The 23,538-nt window shown below is 35.9% G+C and overlaps 1 protein-coding gene across 3 annotated transcripts in view; it reads right to left on the bottom strand.

Moving 5' to 3' along the window:
• Positions 1-23,538, bottom strand: part of LOC136409854 (uncharacterized) — a 40,669-nt gene that overhangs the window by 2,302 nt on the left and 14,829 nt on the right. For 2 of the 3 annotated variants that reach the window (XM_066391667.1, XM_066391666.1), the window contains 13 exons: positions 23,431-23,529; positions 23,191-23,371; positions 23,085-23,111; positions 19,421-19,633; positions 18,959-19,109; positions 18,326-18,497; positions 9,494-9,637; positions 5,473-5,702; positions 5,155-5,418; positions 4,146-4,319; positions 3,906-4,094; positions 1,269-1,503; positions 143-261 (listed from right to left, as the gene is read on the bottom strand). In XM_066391667.1, coding sequence (XP_066247764.1) covers positions 143-261; positions 1,269-1,503; positions 3,906-4,094; positions 4,146-4,319; positions 5,155-5,418; positions 5,473-5,702; positions 9,494-9,637; positions 18,326-18,497; positions 18,959-19,109; positions 19,421-19,633; positions 23,085-23,111; positions 23,191-23,371; positions 23,431-23,529 — 2,198 coding nt within the window. The remainder of the gene's footprint in view (positions 1-142; positions 262-1,268; positions 1,504-3,905; positions 4,095-4,145; positions 4,320-5,154; positions 5,419-5,472; positions 5,703-9,493; positions 9,638-18,325; positions 18,498-18,958; positions 19,110-19,420; positions 19,634-23,084; positions 23,112-23,190; positions 23,372-23,430; positions 23,530-23,538) is intronic. The other variant, XM_066391668.1, reaches the window with a different exon arrangement.

Raw genomic sequence — 23,538 nt, 5'->3', positions numbered from 1 at the left:
AACAAGCGTTCAAAAACCTCCTCGTCATGTATCTCACTCCGGAGTGCTTTTCCATTGTTACCCAAATTAGCCTATCGGCATTAAAATTACACTAAAGAAGGCCTTTGTAAGTTGTAGAGCACAACTATGAAATAATGAATACCTTAGAGTGTAGTTATTATTCCATCTCCTCGAATGAGCAAGAATTACCCCGCCAACTTTCATGTATAGAAATTTATTAGGTCCCGGAACAAAGACTCGTGGGCTATTCTCGCAGTTTACCTAAATAAATCATAATAACGTGTAATTAATTAACTCTCTCATGAGCGCTTAAAGAAGGGTATTCATAAAATCGATATTGAGCGGATTTGATCGGTCCTTTGCCTACTTACTATAGTTTTAGGTGGCTGTATCAAAGCTGTTTCTTTAAGCAGGCTTTTTATCCTGACGTTCTACCTTTGAGGGGTGAAAGATAAAGGAGATCCAGCGTTAAAATCAATCATATAAAACGCTGAAACCCCAGATACATTCAAGGATAAACCCTAATCCTAGAGCAAGAAACAGACAAAAACCGGAAAACCGAGTCCGCAACAGAGATTCTAATTTTAAATTCAGCTTCAGCCCTAAGGCGACAAAGAAATGGCAAACCTGAGGAAACCCGACAACTTTGGGTTTTATTTTGTGTGGATGCCCCGAAGGACTTACGGGAAATCATTTTGGTAGTTGGAGAGATTGTTAAAGGTTCTTTTATTTTATGGCCAGAGTCATCTTTTTTCCTTAACAACTGACATGACTTTATTTTGTTTTCTAAAATTTTATTTTAGACCAAAACAGAGCTTAAGGACTGCGTTGCTTGGTGCGTAATTATGTCAGTTTTCTCCGTTTATATGTCCCACTAGCTTTCAGAAAATATGATTAATAACACATGCATGTCATTCCATAGTAGAGAATTTCAAGAGTAACTGTTACAACGAAGTATATTCACTGCGTTATGGGATTTTGTATTTAATTACTTTCGTATTAGTAAACCGATTAATACGCAGATTAAGTAAGACGTTAAGCTACTGGAAAACCGGGCGATTAGGGACCAGGGGATAATAACGCTCGATTTACCGATATTCTAACATAAATGACGCCCTAACGTCACCTTGTGAGGTCTAGTGATGTAAATAGTTATTTATGTAACGCAATGCCCTTACCGCCTTCATCCCTGCACAAGGCGATACGGTTCCTTAACCATGTTGTGTAAGACGAAAATAAATTAGCAAAAAATATGACAAGCCAGTTACCTCGACCCCTTCAGGGGGGTACTTGAACACGAGCTCCCCATTAGGGCCGGTCTTTCGCAAATTGAGCTCACAAAGTGGGGTCCTGATGAATTTCCAATGGCCCTCGAAGAACAACGATCCAAAATCGTCGGAGGCGTTCATACCGGTCACGTCGAACCGTAATTCCACCACATTGGACGAGGAAATGTACGTGTAGGGCAATAGTTTGTTCTTGTCGACTCCGCAGAGACAGTCTCTGGAAATCAGATTCAATTTGCCGTAATCGAACTGAAAGCGATATTTTTTCGAAGTTAGCATTCATATGGGCTAAAAGCTGGAAAATAGGTCGGAAAGGGGCATTTTTAGAGCGCAGGGTTGTTTTAATTTATGGCAGTTTTGGCGATGGACTATCAAATATGGATAAAACGGGATAAGAGCGCGAACGTTGTAAACATGAAATTGACTTAAGGACAATTGAATGACAAAAAAGACTGAATATTCAGTCAAGTCACGGTCAGGTCACGGCCACTTTTTACTGCTTGTCCGTGACTAAATCTTGCGTGCTAATGTAAATAAACAAGACAACATTTACTATGAAAATTAAAACGTAAGAATTGTGGCATTTAATGACCCGACACTTTGAGTTGTACATCGTTTTCATATTAATGCTAGACTTTGAAGTACGGTTCCGGCTCTTTTGCATAATTTGTCAAGCTTCAGTAGTCGTAGAGTGCACTGTAGGTACTTCTTGCAATCCCTAACCCGACGCTACATACTGAGCGTATTTTTTAAAACTTGCCATCCTTTAAATTTATAGGAGTGTAAATTAAAGTTAAAAATACTGAGATACGTCGACTTTAGAATAGAAGGGGAAGGTGAAGAATGAAAAAAGTTTTCACGTCCGATAAACAATATCGCAGGGGTGGGAACTCCTTCGTCTTTTTAAATAGGGAACATAGATCAAGTTACACATCATTTTAAAAGTCCTCCAATTCTCTAAACGACCGTGCTGAAATTTCGGTTTTTTATTCAAATTTTTTCATAATTTTTAATTTTTCAAGAGATGTTCGAAAGGCGTTCAATAATACAAACAGTCTTCATACTCTCGTCACAATTCTTCAAATATCTGTTATAGAGTTTTACGACAAACTTCTACAATTCTTCGACGTAGGAATTGAAGATCCTCTACAGAAGTTGCGTAAACCAAGCTTTTAAGATATCCTCAAAAAAATAAGTCGAGAAGTGTAAAATCGAGAGATCTAGCTGGCCACTTGACGGTACCTCTTTTGCCAATCCCTCTATCAGGAAAATTATTGTCAAAAAACTGTCCAACAGATAAATTATAATGTGAATGAAAGGCACCATCCTGTTGAAAATGGAATAAATCCCCATCCAACATTGGGTGTTCATTCTTGTTCATTCTTCTTTTGATAATTTCATAGAATGACCCATTTCTTCAACTAAAATTGAATTAAAAACTAAAATTTTGGCACGATTGTTTAGAGAACTTGAAGGTCTTTAAAATGATTTCTCTCTTAACCAACGCGTCCTGTTAAAAAAAAATGAAGGAATAGTTACCCCTGCAATATTGTCGATTGGGGATGACAACATTTTTCATTGTTTGTCTTTTTTCTCCATTCTCAGATCGACGTGTCTTAGCATTTTTAATTTTAATTCACCATTCTAGAAATGTAGGAGGTGGCAAGTTTTTAAAAATACACCTGATATATGACAGTTTTCGTTTATATATGATCAATTGGAGATGAACCGAATAGATGGAAGTTAAAGACTGAAAACCAGTCTTTGGGGTGCTCTACTTGCCTCGAGGGCTTTCGAGTTTCCTTTTGGTCCCTTTCCATAAAATGTTCACTTCCAATGGCAGATATATTCGACTGATTTTGTCAGATCTTTCATCCCAGTAATCCTTTGAACAAGTGAGAAAAAGTGAGAAAGGTCTATCGACCCTTAGGGATTATATTTTATTTATCTCCTTCCTGATGTTCATAAAAGTTTAGGGTTTTATATCAACCGCACTTTTATTTTCTGCATAAATGAATTTCAAACATTTTTAGTTCGGTCTCTCCACAGAATTTCATAAAAGAAATCCCTTATAAACCCAGAGACAAGAAGACGTTTAATCCCTTGGCGATTTGCAAGCCTTCCTTATAACCTTCTTTGCAGACTAAACTTTACTAACTAAACTTCTAAATTTGGTATAGGAATAATAGGAAGCTTTTATGACATTTTTTCGCAGGGTTTTGTAGTGGCAGTCATATTCTTTCTATTTTTTTTATGATGAGGTGAAAACGGTCTGAATATGATCTGAGTAGGAATATTTTATTATGATATGGAGGAAAAGACATTTGGCCTCAGTGATAATTAATGATAATATTATGAACCTAAGGGTACTCTTTTATAAGACTTTCTATACCACATATTGCAATAGAGGTACATACATCAATTATCGACACGTAGTAAATAAATGATTCTTAATTGATTGGGGAGTAACAACAAAAATGGAAAGCATAAGCAAGCATTACTGCTAAATATCAATTATCCTATTATTAGCTCACCTAATCTTCTACAAAAAATCAAATGAGAAATGAATGCTTTCAGCACAAGCGAAGTGAAACGTATTGAAACAATGAACTCTCTTACCTAGGGATGCCGGGTACATCACTCCAAGGCACTTCAAAGAATCTCAATGTGGCAGTAATGTTTCCAATACACTCCAACCTTTCGGTGTCTCCATTGAGCTGTGTATCGCAATTTCGATTCTTGATTCGCACGTCCGTAAGGGTAATTTTGATTTTCTCGCCCTTTTGAGCCTCAAACCGATAAACACATCTGAAACGATAATTCTCCTTCTGCAAAATTCTGCTCTGATTTGAGGCTCACCTAATATTTTTCGAGCCGCCTCGCCCGTATAAAAAAATGTCTCCAGGCGAACGGAATTTTTGTTGAGATTCGTTAGCGAGAGACCCAAATTTCCTGGAACATGGACCTTCCCCGTAAGGATCTCCGTCCAAATGGAGGTCGACGAATTCGTATAGGGCTTTGAAACTCACTGGCCTGTAAACGCAAAAGTTCAGACATCATGTCACAAGTCGTTGTTTAGCTTCAGTTCTTATTGGTTTATTATACCTAAGAATATCTAACTTGGAATAAATTCAAATATAAGGTCTGTTCGCATCCTGAAAATATATGTTAACCGCAAATAAAACTTCTTTACTTCTCTAACTACACTTTCTAAAACATCTGATATTATTAGTTCATGTTCATGCCTAATCCTTCCTTTAAAATCTTAAATGGTTCCTGGCCTTATCTTATAGGTACGTATATGTTGCTTCCAGCCCCACAACAAAACATAAAGGTGTCAGATCTGGGGATCCGGCTGGCCATTCCATCGGTATTCTTCTTTTAAGTTTGCCAATTCTAACGAGAAATTATCATTAAAATTGAGAGTATAGAGTGTTTTAGTCGACGTATTTCGATTAAAAAAGAGGAGATTCATTTATTAAGAATTTATTCCAATTTAGATGGTTTCTCTATATTGTGGGGAAATGTGGGAAATTTCGAATAATTGAGGGAGATCTGAACGACGAATAATACACACTCAAAAGAGTAATTTATTGTCTTATTACCCATGATGTTCGCCACCTAAAACTTGCACAGGGAAGGTAACTATGAAACCAGATGCGTCTAATGTGGCTCAGTTAGATCAAATAGACGTGTATTTACTGAATTACAAGGCAGTGCAAAGTAAATATTTGCTGTAGGGTCGGTTGGGACGGAAACTAAGTTCTATGAGATATTATTATTCAGCCGCATACCTAATCATTTATAAATTACTTTCAAAGGCATTTATCCTTCTTTGTGTTATGACCTATAATTTTTGCATATTTACTTTAGAGCTGTAGAATCAGCCAGCCTCAGCTCTAAAGTCAAGGTATCTCCTGATGTGAGGTAGCTTTCAGTCAAAGTGCAAGGCCGAGGGTATTTCCTGGTAAAATTTGAGAGCAGGAAATGCTCACAGCTCTTTGGTACGTGCTCTCTACAAAATCTTGCCAGTAATGTCACGTTTTTCCCTCCTTTTGCCGAAGGAGTGTTTATTGTCCTGGAAATAGCGTTCGATCCAAAGTTTTCCGGATTGTATTTCTCTTTACTTCCACTAGAAAAGAAAACAATTTATAACTTGTGCCTATTTTTGCGTTAACTGACCTACCAAAATAAGCCTTCGCAATTGCTGGGTTGCCATAACTGGCCATCCCACACGTTCAAATAGCTCCTGCACATTTTGTCCGGACTTTTCGGATCCCAGGAATTACCAGCATGGAATTTCAAAATTGACAACCACACCCTATATCGGGGCGGTGGAGTAATCATCCACTCAGGGTATCGGGAATTTAGGGGTCGAAACGGTGCCGGAGAAGTTGAGGCAAACGGATCCATTCCCTGAAGGAATTTAACTCATGTGTAACTCAATAGTTTAAAAATGTGAGTGATGTAGTGCAAGGCCCATGTTGGCTTCGCAACTAGGCCGTAATCCTAAAGTAAAGCCTGGAATAATGGCTGGTCGAAAGAAAGATGGAAGTTTGGAAGTTCATGGCAAGTAATAGAAAAAGTTCAACAATATATTTTGTACACTTTATAGGACCTTTAAATAAAACATGTAGTCTTGGAAACTAGTAGAAAAGGCTTTGTTAATGGAAATTACGTTTTCTCGTAAATAGAAATTTATGGATTTATTTTGAACTGTAACTCAGAGCGATAAATGTGGCAGCATCTAAGCCACTCTTTCATTGATAAGTGCTATCATAGGAATACTAATGTTTTAGAAAAATAGAAAATTATTTTTTAACTCCAAGTGCTATTTCGTTGCACCAGCGCATAGTTTCAGTTTTATTTATTTTCAAGTAAACTTCCCAAAAAATATCGATAATTTTCATTGCACCTGTTATGTTACCCCTAATAAATTTACAGTATTTTTACCAGCCGCACTAAGGCGATGTGAATTTATGCCCATAATTTGTTAATTTAAGGGTAATATAAGATTGGGGATTTCGTGCAACTTGAACTGAACAAGGCATTTGTGTACTGCGTCTACTCGTTTGCATTCGTGCAACTTGAATGTTGCACTCGTGCAAGTTTTCACCCCTTGTATCTCGATAACGAAGCATTTTTGGAGTGAAGTGGGTACAGGGCGTCACAAATTCATGCTCAAGTAATGGTACGCTTAAACGGTAAGAGATACGAGTTCGGAAAATGGAGGCCAATGTGCTTGTAAAATTGGTTAGAATATCTTTTTCGTCGGCAAAATTCCGAGTTTGCCGTGAAGTGTCTGGGAAAAACTCAATATTTATGTTTAGATTCAGTTATCTTCGGAACTCTATATTGTAGAAAGATGGAAGTATGAGATCGTAAGAACACTTTTTATAGGGAGGGAATATGTTGCATAATCAATATTTTCTATAGCAGTCAATTGCAAGTTTCCTTGATTGGCAATTCATTTCAAGTATAACGTAGGACGCTTTTATTTGAAAATTACTTTTTAATTGAAGTTTCTACAGAACAAAAGATCGTCTAAAATGTAAGTTTTCATTTAAGCTTTAAATCGTATCGCCCCAAGTAGTGTCCATAAAAAAATTAATTTGCGATGTAACAATGTCCAATTTTTTTCGGTCCGGGTTTTCCCGCAAGTCTCTGGAATCATTCAGAATTCTAAGATTTCAAAGGATATTCTAACCCGGCATTCAAACACGCTTGTATGCAAAAACTCTCGTTTGTCCCAATGTGACTGAAATCGTAAATCGTGAATTATGTTCTCTTCTGATACTATCATAAACCTCAATGTTACGAGAAGATAAATTCCTAAGTCATCTATTATCTCTCAGATTCCCGAGCATAAAAAATGAAGCGCTAAAATGCAATTTTCGACATAAAATCTAACTCTCCTCCTCATGATGGAGAGATTAATTTCCGATCGATGCTTGAATCCTGTAATTGAAAAGCCAAGTTGAACGCAACATGAAACGTTCGAGCAAGCGAGCAAAAATGTAATAAAACATCGCCTGAAACCCCTGAAAGTCTTGTGACAACTCAGAAGAGTTGAGACAACCATTTTTTTATCGAGGGGCTTTATGAAGACCCATAGTAGGTATTTAAGGGTATTTAAAGATCGTCTTAGCATAAAGTAATGTGTGTGTGTTATTTACAGTCGTAAATTGGCCCCTGAGTAAGTGGTAGACATCTTCATGATCTCAACTTTGGCTCAATTAAGTTATCAATTAAAGGTCCTAATTATTGGTGTCCATGCCTTACCCAATCCTTTAAATAAATCTTGTCCGTAATTCTCTGAATTTCCCATGGATTTTCGTCTAGACGGGTGTCTGCCTGATTAGTCTTACTTTAAATGTTTGCAGGGCCCAAATTCCGGTAACGATTCTCGTTTGCTGCTCGTTGCTCGATTGCTACTTTTATACAAATTAACGTTCTCTGTGACCCTCAATAATAAATTATGGAATCCCCCCCACTCTCCGATCTAATGCAACTTCAGTAATTTAAATAATCTGAGTCGAATTTTGGTAATCTCGATACATTAAGCCTGAATTGATTTGAATGGGATTATTCTAATGACTTGCATAACCTGAATATCTATATTAAATTTTTTTAAATTACGGCGTTATTCACTGACTGTAAACGCATTTTAAACTTCAGGTAAACATCTGAAACATTAAACACTACAAAAACTATGTGGAAAAATTAATAAGACATGAGAAGAATATTATCACATTGAACAACAAAAATAGTTCCGCTTTGTAACTTAATATTTTTATACTCTCCATTTTGGGAATATAATGCAGTCACTTCTCTATCAATTTATCAGAATAGGGCACACTCCTAAAACGTTTTGAGAACATGACACCTTTACTCATCCAATAAAGCTCGTATCTTTTCAAGCATCAGCATCGAGACCGTTATCGTCGTTCCATAACATAACTTCTTTCGTGGTTATGGAACGGTGGTTATTATAGCCATTGTTTTTTTTAGATTTTTCGAAGAAAATTAACACTTTCACCTCAAAGTCGCAAGGTACCAAACATGAGGTCGAAAGATAAATGGAACATGCTGAGTTTTTTTTATCTTTCCCTTGTTTTTTAGTCTCATATTCGACACATCATTATAGTTTGTCGACAGCTTAGGATTGAATTTAGTTGTGTCTTTTTTCATGAAATGCCCTTTTTTATAGTTTGTTGTTTAACTTCTCTTGGACATGTTAGAAAGTTTCAAGTCAACAACTCAGGAAAATACAGGAAACGATTTCTAAAGTGTAGGCTTTCAGTTGAGAATACATTTTAGCACTTAAGTAACTCCTAATGTAAAAATTCAGAGACGCTAGATCTGGGCTATGTGGAGGCCAACGTATAGGGCCACAGGGCCCAATCGATATTCCCAGATAATTTCAAGGTTTTTATTTCCAATAACATCTCGAACACCAACCGCTCCTCGAGGAAAACTGACAAATATTTTGTTATTTTGAGTGTACCGTACTTAAAAACCAAGGGGTTTACATTAAGTTCAATTTACTACAACCCACACAGTATTTTTTAGTTGTTGTTCATCCATTACTCCCATAACAGTTTCATTCCGTGATCGTTAGCTGTAAGTGGGTACCAAATTTCATGAAATACCTATACTAATGTGCTTTGAAACGAGGAGGAGTGAGATAATACTCCTAGCCATGAATAAAAAGAGCAGGAGATCACGTGAGAAAATCAACTTGAAATAAACGTTTCCCCGTTTGTGTGCATGGAGGATTGCGTAATAAAGGTTTATGTCTTCGTAAATGGCGCAAAAGAACAAAATACACAATAGCTCAACCACAGAGAAAGCTATTTGTTGTCGTGCATTAAGGCGTCAATAAGTTAGATGCCAAAAACAAGATCATTTTGTAGATAAGGGGATCCTTGGGGTGGAGTGACATTGGTATTTATTGCAGATGTGTAGGAACGCACAAATGAATTGAAATTCAAAGCAAAAGACGAGTTGATACGAACGTGAAAATTATTTGAGTTTTCGACTAAAATGGCCTTATTATAAATAACCGGGAAGGGCTATCCCTTATGTAGTTACAAAAAGATAACGATAAAGCTCGGGCAAGATTCGTTGAGAATTTTTGAGTATTATCTAATGCGTCGCCGAATATTATTTATCAAGGTATATAAATACATAAAATATTCCCTTACCTGAAGGTGATAAAGACACGTAGTGTTGGCGGGCAGGGAGTGTATAGGGCTCTCCAAAATACCCCTGTTGGTTCCACGAAGCCAAAATTCACAGTTCTGCTTTTGCTTCACGAATGAGGGCGCTTGTTGATCGACAAATTTAACCTACAACAAACAGATCTGTCGATACATGGGATAATTAATACGTGATTGGCGTACACAATCACAAAAGCATTGCAAACGATCTGTGAGCTCATTTAACCGCCGCAACGTATAACGATCTAAAATAAATTGCCGAAATATTGACTAGGCTGGAAACAATTACTGCAATCGAAAGCCATTTTCTGCTCCACTGATCGATCTAATTTTAAAATATCTGCTGCTGGTTTCAAAAAGTTCACGCGCACTTCATTTGCATTACCCGAGTGTAATCTTTCAGTTCATGAAAGGTAATGTTTCGCAAGAAAAAGAAATGGGAAAAAGAGCAATTAAAACCGGAAGAATACAACGTTAAAACTCCTCTCGTCAATGACAAAAAGTGCAGAATCGACGGGGACTCTAATTTATAAGGCCGCCTGTAAGTGTCATTTAATGTAAATCATTCACGCCAGCCAACTCTCGAGCACCCTCCTAGAACGAAAAGCAAATGTTTTTGCGCGCCTTTCCACTGAACAACTTTCTCGTTCCGATGCTTTTATTACCCCTGAAGGTAAAAAAGTGTATTACATTACAACTTTTTGAATATTTTTCAAGCTCTAATGAAAGGATCCGGAAACTGTTGACATTGAAAAAAGGGGAAATTTTACAACATGAATGATGTCTGCTTTTCTGAACCCTGAAGGCGATGTGTGGCGATGCATCTCAGGGCAAACAAGGTGTCCCAGATATCAGCGAAAGCTCGAGAATAAAGTAAATTGTTATTTGTTGAAAACGTTGTCCCCTGTACTACAAGAACGAAGAGAAATACGACCCATGTTTATAAGAACAACCCGTCTTAAAATGCCCCTTTCTGACTATTGGCGAAGTCCTGTTCGTAAAACCTGGGAGACTTTATACAGGGCATTTCAAATTCGACCCTCACCATTGGAATCTCGGAAACTAGAGGAGACATGAAGAAGTTTACATGGGGCAAAATTGTGTAATTTAACGCCTAATTAAATGCCATTTTCAAAATTTGAATTTTCCCAATATTTTCGACGAAGTCAGAAAAAAACTAAAAATTGGACGTTTCGTTTTTTTTTTTAGTGTTATTTGACAAGTAAGCTAAAAACGACAAGCACATTTTCCTTGTCACTTTTCCTCAGCTACATGATGACATTTTCAGATTTGCTATCTGACGTTTCGTCTTTCAGCTACCATCATCAACTTTATTATTTCTTATGAATGCCACATTGGATTTTTATTAAATTATTATTAAATATTGTAACGAGTACTCAAACTGACGACTTTCCTGTTGGACACAAACGAGCACGTCAATTTAAATTAACGATAGCTCTAATAATATCTCTTGTTTTAATTGATCTGAATTGTGTAATGATGTTTTATCGGAGTTGTTCTGTTGTGTTAAAGTCTCTCTTCTCAATACTCTCTTTTCAAAGTGCTCCACAAAAAATATTCAAAACTGTAAGGTCGGGGGATCTTGCCTGCCCCCTTATCGGCCCCAAATTTCCTATCCACCTATATGGAAATCTTTGATTTAAATAATCACAAACGGCTCTAGTATTATGTGGAGAGACTCCGTCTTGCTGAAACCAGTATCTGTTATAATTGGTAAAAGGCAACGCTTCAACATATTTTTCAAATTGGGTTATCAAGAACTGAAGATATATTTCACTGTTTAAAGTCCCATTGAAAAAATAATGTCTGAGTATTTAATAGTTTCAAATTCCGTCCCATACATTTAAATGAAAATGAACTTGTAGCCTAACTTTCCTACAGTGTCTAAAGTTATTTTGACTCCAAATGTGTTCAGTATTTCTATTGAATACACCACAGTTTGAAAAAGTACTTTCGTTGGTCTAAATAATGATTTTTAAAAAATCTGGAGAATCATCCCTATTTGAGAGCCAACTGTAAAACTCCATTCTTTTCTGAGGATTACCTGGATGTAGTTTATGGGAAATGTGTATTTTATGACATTTTAAACCACTTCCTTTAAATGCCCTCCAGACGCTAGTATATGACACATTCATAACTTACTAAACTTGGTAATTTGATTGTGAAAGGTTCGCACTTATCTAAAAAAAGCAAAAAAATGTTACGTTTATTTTTTTATGTGAAATTTAGTTTTACCTCTGCCAATAAGTTGTTTCTAGTACCTTCTTCCATTTTGCTTTCATACTTCATCCTAAGTTTTTGAAAAGCACCAAACTCGCCTAAATGTTCATCCAAAATTTTAAATAATGTTCTATACGGCTGTTGCCTTTTCGGATATAACTAAAAATACATTTGAGTTGTTTTCGTACTGCTCCTATCAAATTTGTAATAAAGTTCTATCATATCTCGTCTTTCTTCATTTGTGAAACTCATTTCCATTGGAAATCTGAGCGCTCTGATCTCGTTTAAAATGAAATTCTGCCATGTATTACACTTATCCTCCGATTTACACGGCACTTGTTTTATACGATTTCGCTTTTACATGGTTTTTAAATTAACGGATTTAAAAAATTGATAAAAATATATAGAGAATATCCTGGCATTTTTCAGACAAAATGATATGAGAGATAGATCTCATGATTTTAAGCAAAAAAGTTGATATGAACATTGATCCGATCTTGGCCGGTAACGGAGTTACAGGGTGTAAAAATTTAAGAAAAAAATAAGTTTTTATTTTATTGTGCTTGACATACTACAGATAGACCCTTCGAATTTTATATATATATTAGGTAATAGGTGTTGCTTAAAATGAAAGTAAATTTCCTCCAATTACTATACAGGGTACTGCATTTTTCGAGGTCGTGGTTGGTAAAATCCTTTAAAAAATTTGCTTGTACGCTACTGTTGAATTTTTAAATATTTTTTTAACTTTTCTCATCTATTACTTAAATTTAATTTTTTTTAGTTTTTAATAGAATTCTGTTCCAATGCCTCATAAATTAATTAATTTATAAATTCAGTCAGATATACAGACGTCAAGAAACTAATTTATTTTGACATTTCATATTAGTTTAACTATCAAAATAACGTTTTTTTTACTAAATTCATTATTTGACATCTCAATTTAACATACTGATTTTCCATGGCAACAAAAATGCCAGGAAATCAGAGAATCGTCGACACACTAATCGCAAAGCATTTCATCAACAAATACGGGAAAATGGTAATGGATAAAGCTAATTGGGGGAGATTTACTCTCATTTTAAGTAGCACCTCTTACTTCTCACCTCTTAATATGCATATAAAATTTGAAGGGTCTCTTTGTAGTAGGTTAATCACAATAAAATAAAAATACATTTTTTTCTTAAATTTTAACGCCCTGTAATTCAGCTATCGATCGATATCGGACCCATGTTCCTATCAACTTTTTGGCTTAAAATAATGAGATCTATCTCCCATATCAATCTGTCTGAAACAAACCGGAACACCCTGTATGTCTGCATATACGCATATTCCGTTTATAAAGTACTCTTTAGGGAGCAAAAATAGGATACTCTATAACCGAAGGTACGTTATAAAAAAATACAATAAAAAAAATTCATATTTTTTAAATGTTACGTATGTTACGCACATATGCTTTTATTTATCTAAAAATTCGAACAAATCTAATGACACAGTGATTTAGGTACATATTATAAACTTTTGAATGTAATACATATGTATGTACATACATAAATGAATACAAAAAAATGCTGAGGGATATGTATGTACATAATAGGTATCATGTACATATGTATACAGGGTGTTTTAAAAAAGGTATTCAAAAATGAAGGGAGTGATTCCTTGGCCCTTCTAAGAAAAAAATTCTTATTAACGTGGGGTCGCAAACGCATCGTTTTCGAGATACAAGGTGTCAAAAAAAAATTTTTCTCAAAAAAACACGATCAAAAACAGTTAAATTTTTTTTCCCTTACTTAAAGAAGATGTTCTACATGTCCACCTGCCATTTGTACACAGAATTCACATCGAGCATTGTAAATCTTCGGCGCCTTAGGGGAGTCACCGGACCACCATCCGGCTATAATGTACAAATGTACTTTACACCCGGAATTGGCAACGAAATAAAGAGACAATAAAAGACGCTATAAAGGGAGTTAATATTATATATTATACGTTATAACCAGCAAAAATTCAAGAATATTTTGGCGGGACCAATCAAATACGTACTTAATAACCGGAAGTACGTTATGTCCCATGTACGTTATAGACGGAATCCACTGTATATATATTGAAGACATTTTTGAATTTTATTCTTTTAGTAAGATTGATGGTAACATGTTGTGAAATATATACATTTAGGGGAATTCCCGTAGTATGTGCATCTGTATTTCACAACAGTAAAACTGTCGGGTTCAAGTGAACTACTACAAGATCATTTTGCCAACAAAGTTTATATATAATATATTGTGTGTTTATGTATTTGAACGGTAAGTTTCCAACATTTATAGTTTTTATGGCATTTTTATAATTACCGTAATTTTTTCAAGGTTTTAGAAAGCCAAAAAATTTGAAGAAAATCAAATAAAATGAAAAGTTATTTCTTTTGAAACAAAAACTAAAATATTAAATCGTCTACGTAATAAACAAAGAATAACGGATGCCGCTAAATTTTACTCCATGAATGAAGCCTCAATAAGGACTATAAGAAAAAATTAAGGCTTCATTAGACAAAATGTAGCTGCTGAAACTTTCAGCAGTGTAAACATAATTTGATACATAAGAGGTGTTACAATGGAAAATATGGAAGGAAACGTTAGTGATATGGATAGAAAACCAAATTTAATAATGGATCCTAATTGACACCAATGCTATTACAAATAAGGCTTTAAAGATTTATCAAACACTTCAGAGTCAATCACCGTCCACTTCATTAGATGACAAGAAGGTATCTTTTCCCGTAAGCCATGAATGGTTCGGGAGACTTAAACAAAGACATTCTATCCATAATCTAAGAACGAACGGTGAAAGTGCATCTTCTCATTCCAATACAACAATATCCCGCAAAATTTTCTGAAATTATTGCCGCCAACTCTTACACTCCTGATTAGGCTTTCAATGCTGACGAGTTCGGGTTGCTGTGAAAAAAAAAATGCCTGAAAGAACCTATTTAACTAAACCGCACAAATCAGCTCGTAGTCATAAAGTAGCGAAAACTCGTATAACAGTTCTTTTCTGTTGGAATGCTTTAGGCGATTATATAATGAAACCGTTGGTCATTAACAAATCAAAAACTCCACGATCATTTAACGGAAAAAACGTCAAAAACCTTCCCGTTTATTGGATTGCTAATAAGAAAGTATGGGTCACTGCTATAGATTTCAATAAATGGTTTCATAACTTTGTCCCAGGTGTCAAAAGTTATTGAAGTAAAAAGGGATTGCCTTTTAAGGCCCTTCTATTAATTGATAACGCACCAGGTCATTCTCCAGATTTACAACACGAAAATGCAAAAGTTTTTTTTTACCAAAGAATACAACTCTCTTATTATAGCTGGTAGATCGAAGAATAATTTAGACTCTTAAAGCACTGTATATCAAGCGAACTTTCAGGTATATTTTAGAACAAATGGAGAATAATGAATTCCTTACTTTTATGGACGCTTGAAAGAATTTTACAATCTTTGGCTGTGTTAATCATGCTGGACTGTTATACATTTAGATCAAACAATCAACCCCTGCTAGAAAGCAACATGACCGAATGCTGTTGAAAGTGAAAAAGATAAATCACCATTAGAGCATGAATATTCTCAGATCACTCAGTTGGTCCGCATATTATAGGAGGAGAAGGTTTTGAGGATTTAGTTGAGGCAGATATTGAAAAGATGATGGCTGATGAAGAAGTAAATAAACATGTATTAGTTACCATGATTCATAAAACAAATAAACATGGTGAAGAAAATGATTCTGATAAAGAGCAATCTGAACCAGTTGCGGTCACAGCAAGAATTATTAGTGTAGGACTTGAATTGGAAAGAAAATTGGGTAATCCTTTTATACAATATGACACGAAGGTCGAATAAGCTCTTCGATTTCAGTAAGATTTTAGTGAATGCTTAATTCAATATCAGGAGATCTAACTCTAAAAAAATAAAGATTTAATAAAAAACTACACAATTGTTAGTAATGAATTTCATTGCAAAGTCTTGTCTAGGATTTTTCTTAATACATCAACCATTGAACCAAGTTCACATCAAGAAATTTTAAGGGATGAAAATGACACCATATCAATCAGGAAGAACAGACTGATAGTTCCTGAAAGTGATAATAATTAAACTTATAATGCATTTTTTTAGGGTTTTGTTGATTTTTCATTTTTTGTTGCTAATGTAAGATGAATTAAATATGTATTTACATTGCTCAAAACAATTAGGGGATATTGCAAAATAAAGCTTTAAAAATTTGTTTTCTCACAGGAAATACTCCAAAACAAGTTTTTATTTGTATATTAAGTTTTCTTGAGCATAGTAAAAGTGTTTTATACTGTACAGACTTATTTTGACCGCTTGAGACAATATTTAATAAAAATGTGTACAGTTGTGCATTAAAAGGTCATAGTTTATAAAGGTAAATAAAACTTTCTGTTTATTAATTTGATAAAAAAACTAAATTTCAGTAATGAGTATGATCTCTCGCTGCGAAGAAAGCTTGGCATCTTGATGGCATTGACTCAATCAAGTTATTGAAGATTGCTTGGAGAATTTCATTCCATTTTTCAATTAGGGCATTTCGAAGATCTGGAATGGTTCGAGGTGGCAAATTTCTGCTGGCAACACGTCGTCCCAAAGTATCCCAAGCATGTTTAATTGGATTTCCATCCGGAGAATTGGCAGGCCATACCATTCTCTCTATATTAATTTCTTCCAATCAGTTGTTCACGATGTTAGCATGATGTGAACGAGCATTATCGTCCATAAAAATAAACTGATTGCCTATTGCTGCAGCATAAGGCATTACAGTAGGTTGTAGAATTTCATGAAGATACCTATGGCCATTTAAAGGACCATTGTCGATGAAATACAGATCTGTATGTCCATCACGACTAATTCCTGCCCATACCATTACGCCGCCGCCTTCAAAAGCAGATCTTTCTCTTACAAAATGGGGATTGTCTCGTGTTCCGCGTTCACGCCAAATCAGCACACGTCGATTATCAGGTTCCAGAGTGAACCTAGACTCATCGCTGAACGGTACCCGGCTCCAGTCATTATGGTTCCAATTTCTGTGAAACTCGGCCCATTCTTTCCTTGCTCGTTTGTGCTGCACCGTTAATGGAATACAAACTATAGGCTTTCGGGCATAAAGTCCGATATTATGCAGCCTATTCCTGATGGTTTGAGTGGACACAAGCCTTCCAGTGGCATTAGTAAACACTTCTTAGAAGTGTTGCATTGAGATTTCGATGTCGCCGAGTTAGCAGATGGAGAAAACGGTCTTCCCTTTGTGTTGTGGAAGATAACCGACCTTATCCAGGTCTTCTTCCCACATTTCCCGTTTCCCGAAACCGATTCCACAGCCGCGAAATCACACTTTGACTCACATTAGACAATTCGGCAACATGTACTTGAGTTCGCCCTGCCTCAAGTTGCCCTATTGCTCTCCATACCTCACTTTCGGTTAAATCGTGTTGTACGTTCATTGTACGAATAAATAAAAATGAAAGACTTAAACAACTTATTCGTAAATGCAAAGCTGGACGAAACCGTAAGCGGTATAAAAATGCGCTTTTATACCGTTGGTGAAAAACCAAGTCAAAACCTGTAAAAACGACAAAAACCTAGCGAATGCATTATTTTCGTGTTGAATCCTGTTGTACTTGTATTACGATAAGAAACTGGGCGAAAAAAAATTGAATAAATAATTTTTTTTCATAAATAACATAATATCCCCTAATTGTTTTGAGTAGTGTATATTACCTAAATATATTTGTTGTTTTATGAACGAAGTATAATTTTAAGTTTTCCAAGATGCCTCAATCTTGTTTTACGTAAATAAATTATACACTTTTTGTTTTTTTTTTTCGTTTTACACGGTTTTGTGTGGAACCTCTTGGGTGTACCTGTAAATCGAGGAATAGATACATGCTTGAAAGGAAATTCTTCAATGGAGTTAAAGCCAACTAAAGTAACATTTTTTTAAATTTTAATATTTGGGCATTTAAAAATGCAAATTATAGGAAGTTGTATATCAATGAAATCAGAATGAAACGCACTATTTTTCTGTCAAAAAATCCAATATGGCACAAGTAAATAAAAATAAAGTTGATGATGGTAGCCGAAAAACGAAACATTCCTAAGAAAAAGTGGCAATGAAAATGTGCTTGTGGTTTTAGACTTCCTTGTAAAATAACGTTAAAAAATTAAAAACGAAATCTCTAATTTTTAATTTTTTTCAGATATCTTTGGAAGCCCTTGGAAAATTCACATTTTCAAAATGACATTTAATCAAGCGCTAAATTATGCAATTTTGCTCTCACTTAAACTTCTTCATATCTCCTATGGTTTCCGAGATCCCAATGGTGAGGGTCGAATTTGAAATACCCAGTATAGTATTCCAAAATTTCCGTATAATATACTACCGTAAAAACTAGCATTATGTGATTTAATTCAAATAATTTCCAAATAGCAGTGATAAAATGAAATAGAAAACAGTTGATTGTCCTAAAATCTCAGCAAATTGCTCAAAGTAAACCTTTAAATACCTCGACTTCCAATTGAAATCCATGTAAACTGTTTACGGGCGTGGGTTGCAGAAACGTTCCATAAGCCGAGGACGAAAATTCCACCAGAAGTTCGTGCCCACTGGAAACGGCCTCTGGAACAGCTTCTCCACCCCCGCAAAACTTAAGGATTACTGGATCTCGAGTCGTGTAGCTGGAACGAGAACGGTTAATCATAAGTTATGCTTTCTGATTTGTACAATAACGATGATTAAAATGCGATGGGAACAAGAGACCTATTATCATGATTGAAAGTGTGTATATAAATTGAAATTTATACATGAAAGCGATTAATCGCCATTTTATCACTAGAGTTTTTAATAAAACAGACTGAAATTAGCTCGGAACGTAAAAAATTGAAAAATTCAATTGCGCCTTTGAGGACACATTGGACCAAGGTAGTTAAAATGAACGGAAACAAAAAACTGAAAAACGATCTCTCGTATAATTTAATTAGCCCTCTTTAAACTAGACTAGTGCAGGGTCTGTTTGTACAGACATGTTTGCGAACTTCCTTATTTTGTCTCTTTCTGGGCAACGCCATCGAAAAATCCGGACAAATACTGCACATTTTAACGAACAGCATGAATCTTAGGCTAAAAAAATCAACATTACCCGTCATAGACCGTCACATAGTCCTGAACATCATCACATTCATTCCAGACTTTTAGTTCCTTGGGAGTAGCTGTCCCGTACAGGACTGATTCGCTCCTTATTGAAATGAGTTGCCCCTTCGGTTGCCGAACTGTTATTAGGGCGTGTTTGCCTAAATTGTAGAAGCAATTTCAAATATGGCACTATCTCAAATTAAAAATCAGCGAATAAATGCGGTTTCGATTCACTATTAAGTTGTTCGCACGTATTTCTGGAACTTTCTCGAATAATAAAATAAAAGAAAGTGACGTTCATGCAAGAACTTTTGCATGTCGAAAAAAGCCGTCTTCAAGTTTGAATGGATATTTATATCAGCAAATATCACGTAATGCAGCTAAAAGACGTTAAATGTCCTGAAGCACCGCGAGTTAATGAGCTTCATATAAATTTCAAACGCGGATCACGAGCTAAAATTTGTCTTACCTGTTGGTATCTCATGCTGCCTCACAGCAAAATAACACGTCAAATTTCTCGGATAGATTCCAGGAAAATTTGGTGATTGAAGTCGGCAGTGCTTTTTATCACAGTCACTGAATATTCGTGAACAGTAAGTACCAGCTATCAGCTCTCCCAGATAGTACTCTGGCTTGGGCGTTTGAGTGGGGAGACTGATATTGGGAAATTGCAGAGGAGGACCTAGAAGCCATTAGTGTGATATCAAATCACTGTAAGACTCTTTAGGTAATTGATATTAACGAACGCCGATAGCGAGTGAGTAACGCACAGGTATATAAATTTTCTAAGAAATCTGCATATTCCGGACGGTTGTCTCGGCCTTTATGGACGGTGTCCGTTAAAAGCCGTTTACCATCTCTCTTTTTGGGCATTTTCAATGTAATCAATAGTACGGTATAATGAAAAATATATCCGAAAAGCAGACAAGGAAGCTCAAAAATGACCCAAAAGAAAGTTCAAATCCGAACTAACGATCAGTTTGTCAGGAATGTAACTTCTGCCCTTCAATGCGGGCTTTATTGAAATTCCACAGGCCACTGGCTTCTCTTAACTAAATCAGAAACAAAAATTTTGTCGGAAGGCAAAATGGTGCGCTGTTTGCTAACTTTAATATTGTTTCATAATGGGGTCGTTAAAAATTCAAGTCGCAAAACTCAGGATAGTCCGATAGATTAGAACTTTCTCTATGAGAATATAAATTATTCTTGGAGTCGCATAATTAGAAAACTCTTTTCTCTGCATAACTATGAAAAGGGATGTAACTTTGAATGTAAATACACATAAACGTTCTACCGTAATTCAATTAGACTCGTTTGATTTCCTGTCAACGTCTGGCAATATCCCTTCGGCCTCCTATTTAATCTGACAAAGGATTTAGGAACTGACAGAAAGATATTATACGGATTTCCACTGACACAGGCGCGAAAACCCGAAAAACTCCCAATGTATCTGTGAGCGAAGCCTGAATAAATAAGAGATAAAGGGGCGGTTGGTTATTAATGATACTATAGATACATAACGTTTCAATCGGATGTGAAAAAGACATTAAGTTCTGTCGATTCAATAAAATATGCTTTAATAAAAAAATCGCGTTATTTAGATTTTTCTGAAAAGTGTTTTTGGAATCCGAAAGCGGGAAAATGATGGCGAAAATACTCGGCATCTTCTGCTTAGCAGCCCATTCTAATCCAATAGAGCTATCGAACCGTAGCACACTCTTAAAAGTGTGGAAAAGCTACATGTGAGTTCTAGAAAGCAAACATCTAGAGATAATTTCAAAAATTCACCACGAATTTCTAGATGGGCATTTCCTTAGAAAACCGGATTATTTCCAAATAAGTAACTGAGACGACGTTGAGATGTGGGGAGTGAAAATATTGATTGGAGAACATGGTCAACTCTGCTAGCTTTTTATAACTATAAAATCTATCGATTCGATAAATAACATCAATCAGCAGCAAGATTTTCCAATGGGTTCTTACTCGCTGCTATTTATTCACAGAATTCGCTTACCGCTTGATCATAAAATTTACGTACTCCTACTTATATGCTTGCATTGTACAGGGTGATCCAAAAATTTCATAGGGTAACCTGACCCAACTTGGTACATCATCAGATCCAGGGATAAAAAAATCTCTACCTTTCACAGCCTACAAGGAGCGAAACTTTTCCTTTTGACTCAGATGCCCTAAATAATAGAGTTACTCCCTAAAACGCAACTTTTGGTTGGTTGCGTGCATAAAATGTTCAGACTGAAGATGGCATCTTGATATCGAAACGTCGTATTAACTTTCACCGAGAAACTCAACGTTGCCTTATTTCTAATCGCCTCCTTATTTGTTAAGGCTTCCGTATATGATGTCACCCTTTCATGGGTTGTCCTCTCATAATGATATTACCTCTATCCCAACCCTATCCCTGCATGTAAATTCAAAGTTTAACCTTGTCTATATCATCTATTTACAGTAGCGATATAATACTAAAGTGTTGTTTTGCAGAATTTTGGACACACGGTTCAATCCTGATAGTTTCGTCAAATTTTCAGGGCAAAAACTAAGACCCAGGCAAATAATCTGCTTTAGCGGATTTTACAATTCATAGACTTATCCCGCAAGATAATTTCCACACCAAGAGTATTATCTTTCACCCTCCGTCAGTATAATTTAATATCAGAAACCAGATATTGAAAAAATGCCCATTCGGTTGAGAAAATAAGATTGAGGAAAAGGTCTGCGGGCTAAATTTAAATTCCTTTTACCAACAGATTGGTTTATTTGGATTTGAATATGAATTATTCGACTTAGGAAAAATTTTAAGTATAGCTACGCATAGGAGTCTTGTCCAAGAAGTGATCAGATGAGATTTATGGCGAGCCTGGTCAGCAAAAGCATCGTTTTCGGTATAAGTTGCATAAAAATTAGAGATATAATATTGGTTAGAGATGAAAATAGGTCACCAACACAGTGGTTAGCAAGGGTCACTGAGATCCGTCCAGTGACGAAAAATCAAGTACGAGTGGGTACCTTTGAAAATCGACTAACCCTAGCGAACTCTCATTTAAAACCGATTTAACAGCTTAGTCCAAGCGTTCCACGAACCACTAAAGCCTTTTAGCCCACACAAGATCAATGCACCATCAGCCAGATCAGTAGCGAGCAAACGAATATGTTAACCAATGCCAATCTATCAGTCACAAAATTTACTAAAATCTTGAATAATGAGGCCCTGTTTCCAGATGGTCTGGATTGGCAAGTCATCAACCTCAAGCAAGTGGAGGCGGGTTTGTAAGGCCACACATCCTAATCACGTTAATCGAGATGATAATGGTAGAAAATCAAGACAACGAGCTGCTTCGTACTTATCCCGACATTAATGTAAATTTTATTAAATCTTTTAGACTCATACATTCAATGCAATTATCCACTTGACTCGACACAAATTCGTCCATCAAAACCAAAAGTAGATGTGCGCAGTTGCATTATTGCGGGTTTTAATTATTGCTGACCAACACATCGCAGCGTGGTCAGCACTCTAATTTTAATACAAGAGCAATCCCGTTGTAATCAATCATCAGTGTGAATAAAGTCGTCAAGTTATACTCAATCTAAGGGCAGTTTAGACAGTAGGGGCCCTCCCTCTATCATCCCTGCCACACACCCATTAGAGCCATACTCGGCTCAAACCCTTGAGCCACACGACTTACACTACGTTTGAGCGTTATAGCGCTTAATACAACGAAACAAACGAAGCACTAGAGCTTAATGGTTTAGGCAGAACGAGATGTAGAGTCTTAATTGAAATTGCACCGTAATTTTTAACGTTTGAAAGCACATTAACAAAAGGTAATATTATGTGACAAATTTCAAGGCTGTGTAATTGAATTTTCTATTTTAAATTATGCAAACTATTAAGAAAACGGTGGGTGAGTAAAAAGAGGGTGTAACAAATTTCAGTGCTTTTTACCCTTATTTAAAGCAAGGATATCAGTGTGATGTGGGCAAGGAGCTTTCAAATAAATATTTTACGTATAGTGCAGGTGACCCAGTAATTAAATGTTGTGAGGTTTCAGTGAGCATATACAGTACAGTATTGGTAGTGAGCTTTCTCTAAATACTCTTAAATTGCCACTCACCCCTGCGACGAGCCAATTTTTTATGTCCTGCAAATCATTTCCAAAATTAAACTACCCATTTGGGAAAAACTATACGTTTTCAACACAAAATAACTTCAAAACTTACTTCCACCATATCGCACCACAGCAGCTTTCTTCTTCAAGAACTTATATTCCATCCGATAATCGAAATTATAGCCATTCTCGATTTTGGAAAGTTTCAAGAGATTCACGTTTATGTTGATGGATTTCGTTTCGCTATAATACGTTACGGGTCCCCATGATGTCCCGCACCATGAACCGCCCACCTAACAAAGAATAACGGTTCTTTAAAAATATAGCTTTATGACCCAAGGGGGAGTCTCACCTGGGGACGATTGGACTCCGTGATTTGTAAGGCACCATCAGGACAACCGTCGTTTATGAACGAGACGAAACGACCTAAAGTGAAACTATCGAAGATGACCTGAAAAAG

Source organism: Euwallacea similis, chromosome 7 (genome assembly GCF_039881205.1).
Source record: "Euwallacea similis isolate ESF13 chromosome 7, ESF131.1, whole genome shotgun sequence".
NCBI lineage: Eukaryota > Metazoa > Arthropoda > Insecta > Coleoptera > Curculionidae > Euwallacea > Euwallacea similis.
Note: the sequence above shows the minus strand (reverse complement) of the source record. Positions and strands in the feature narration are given on the sequence as shown.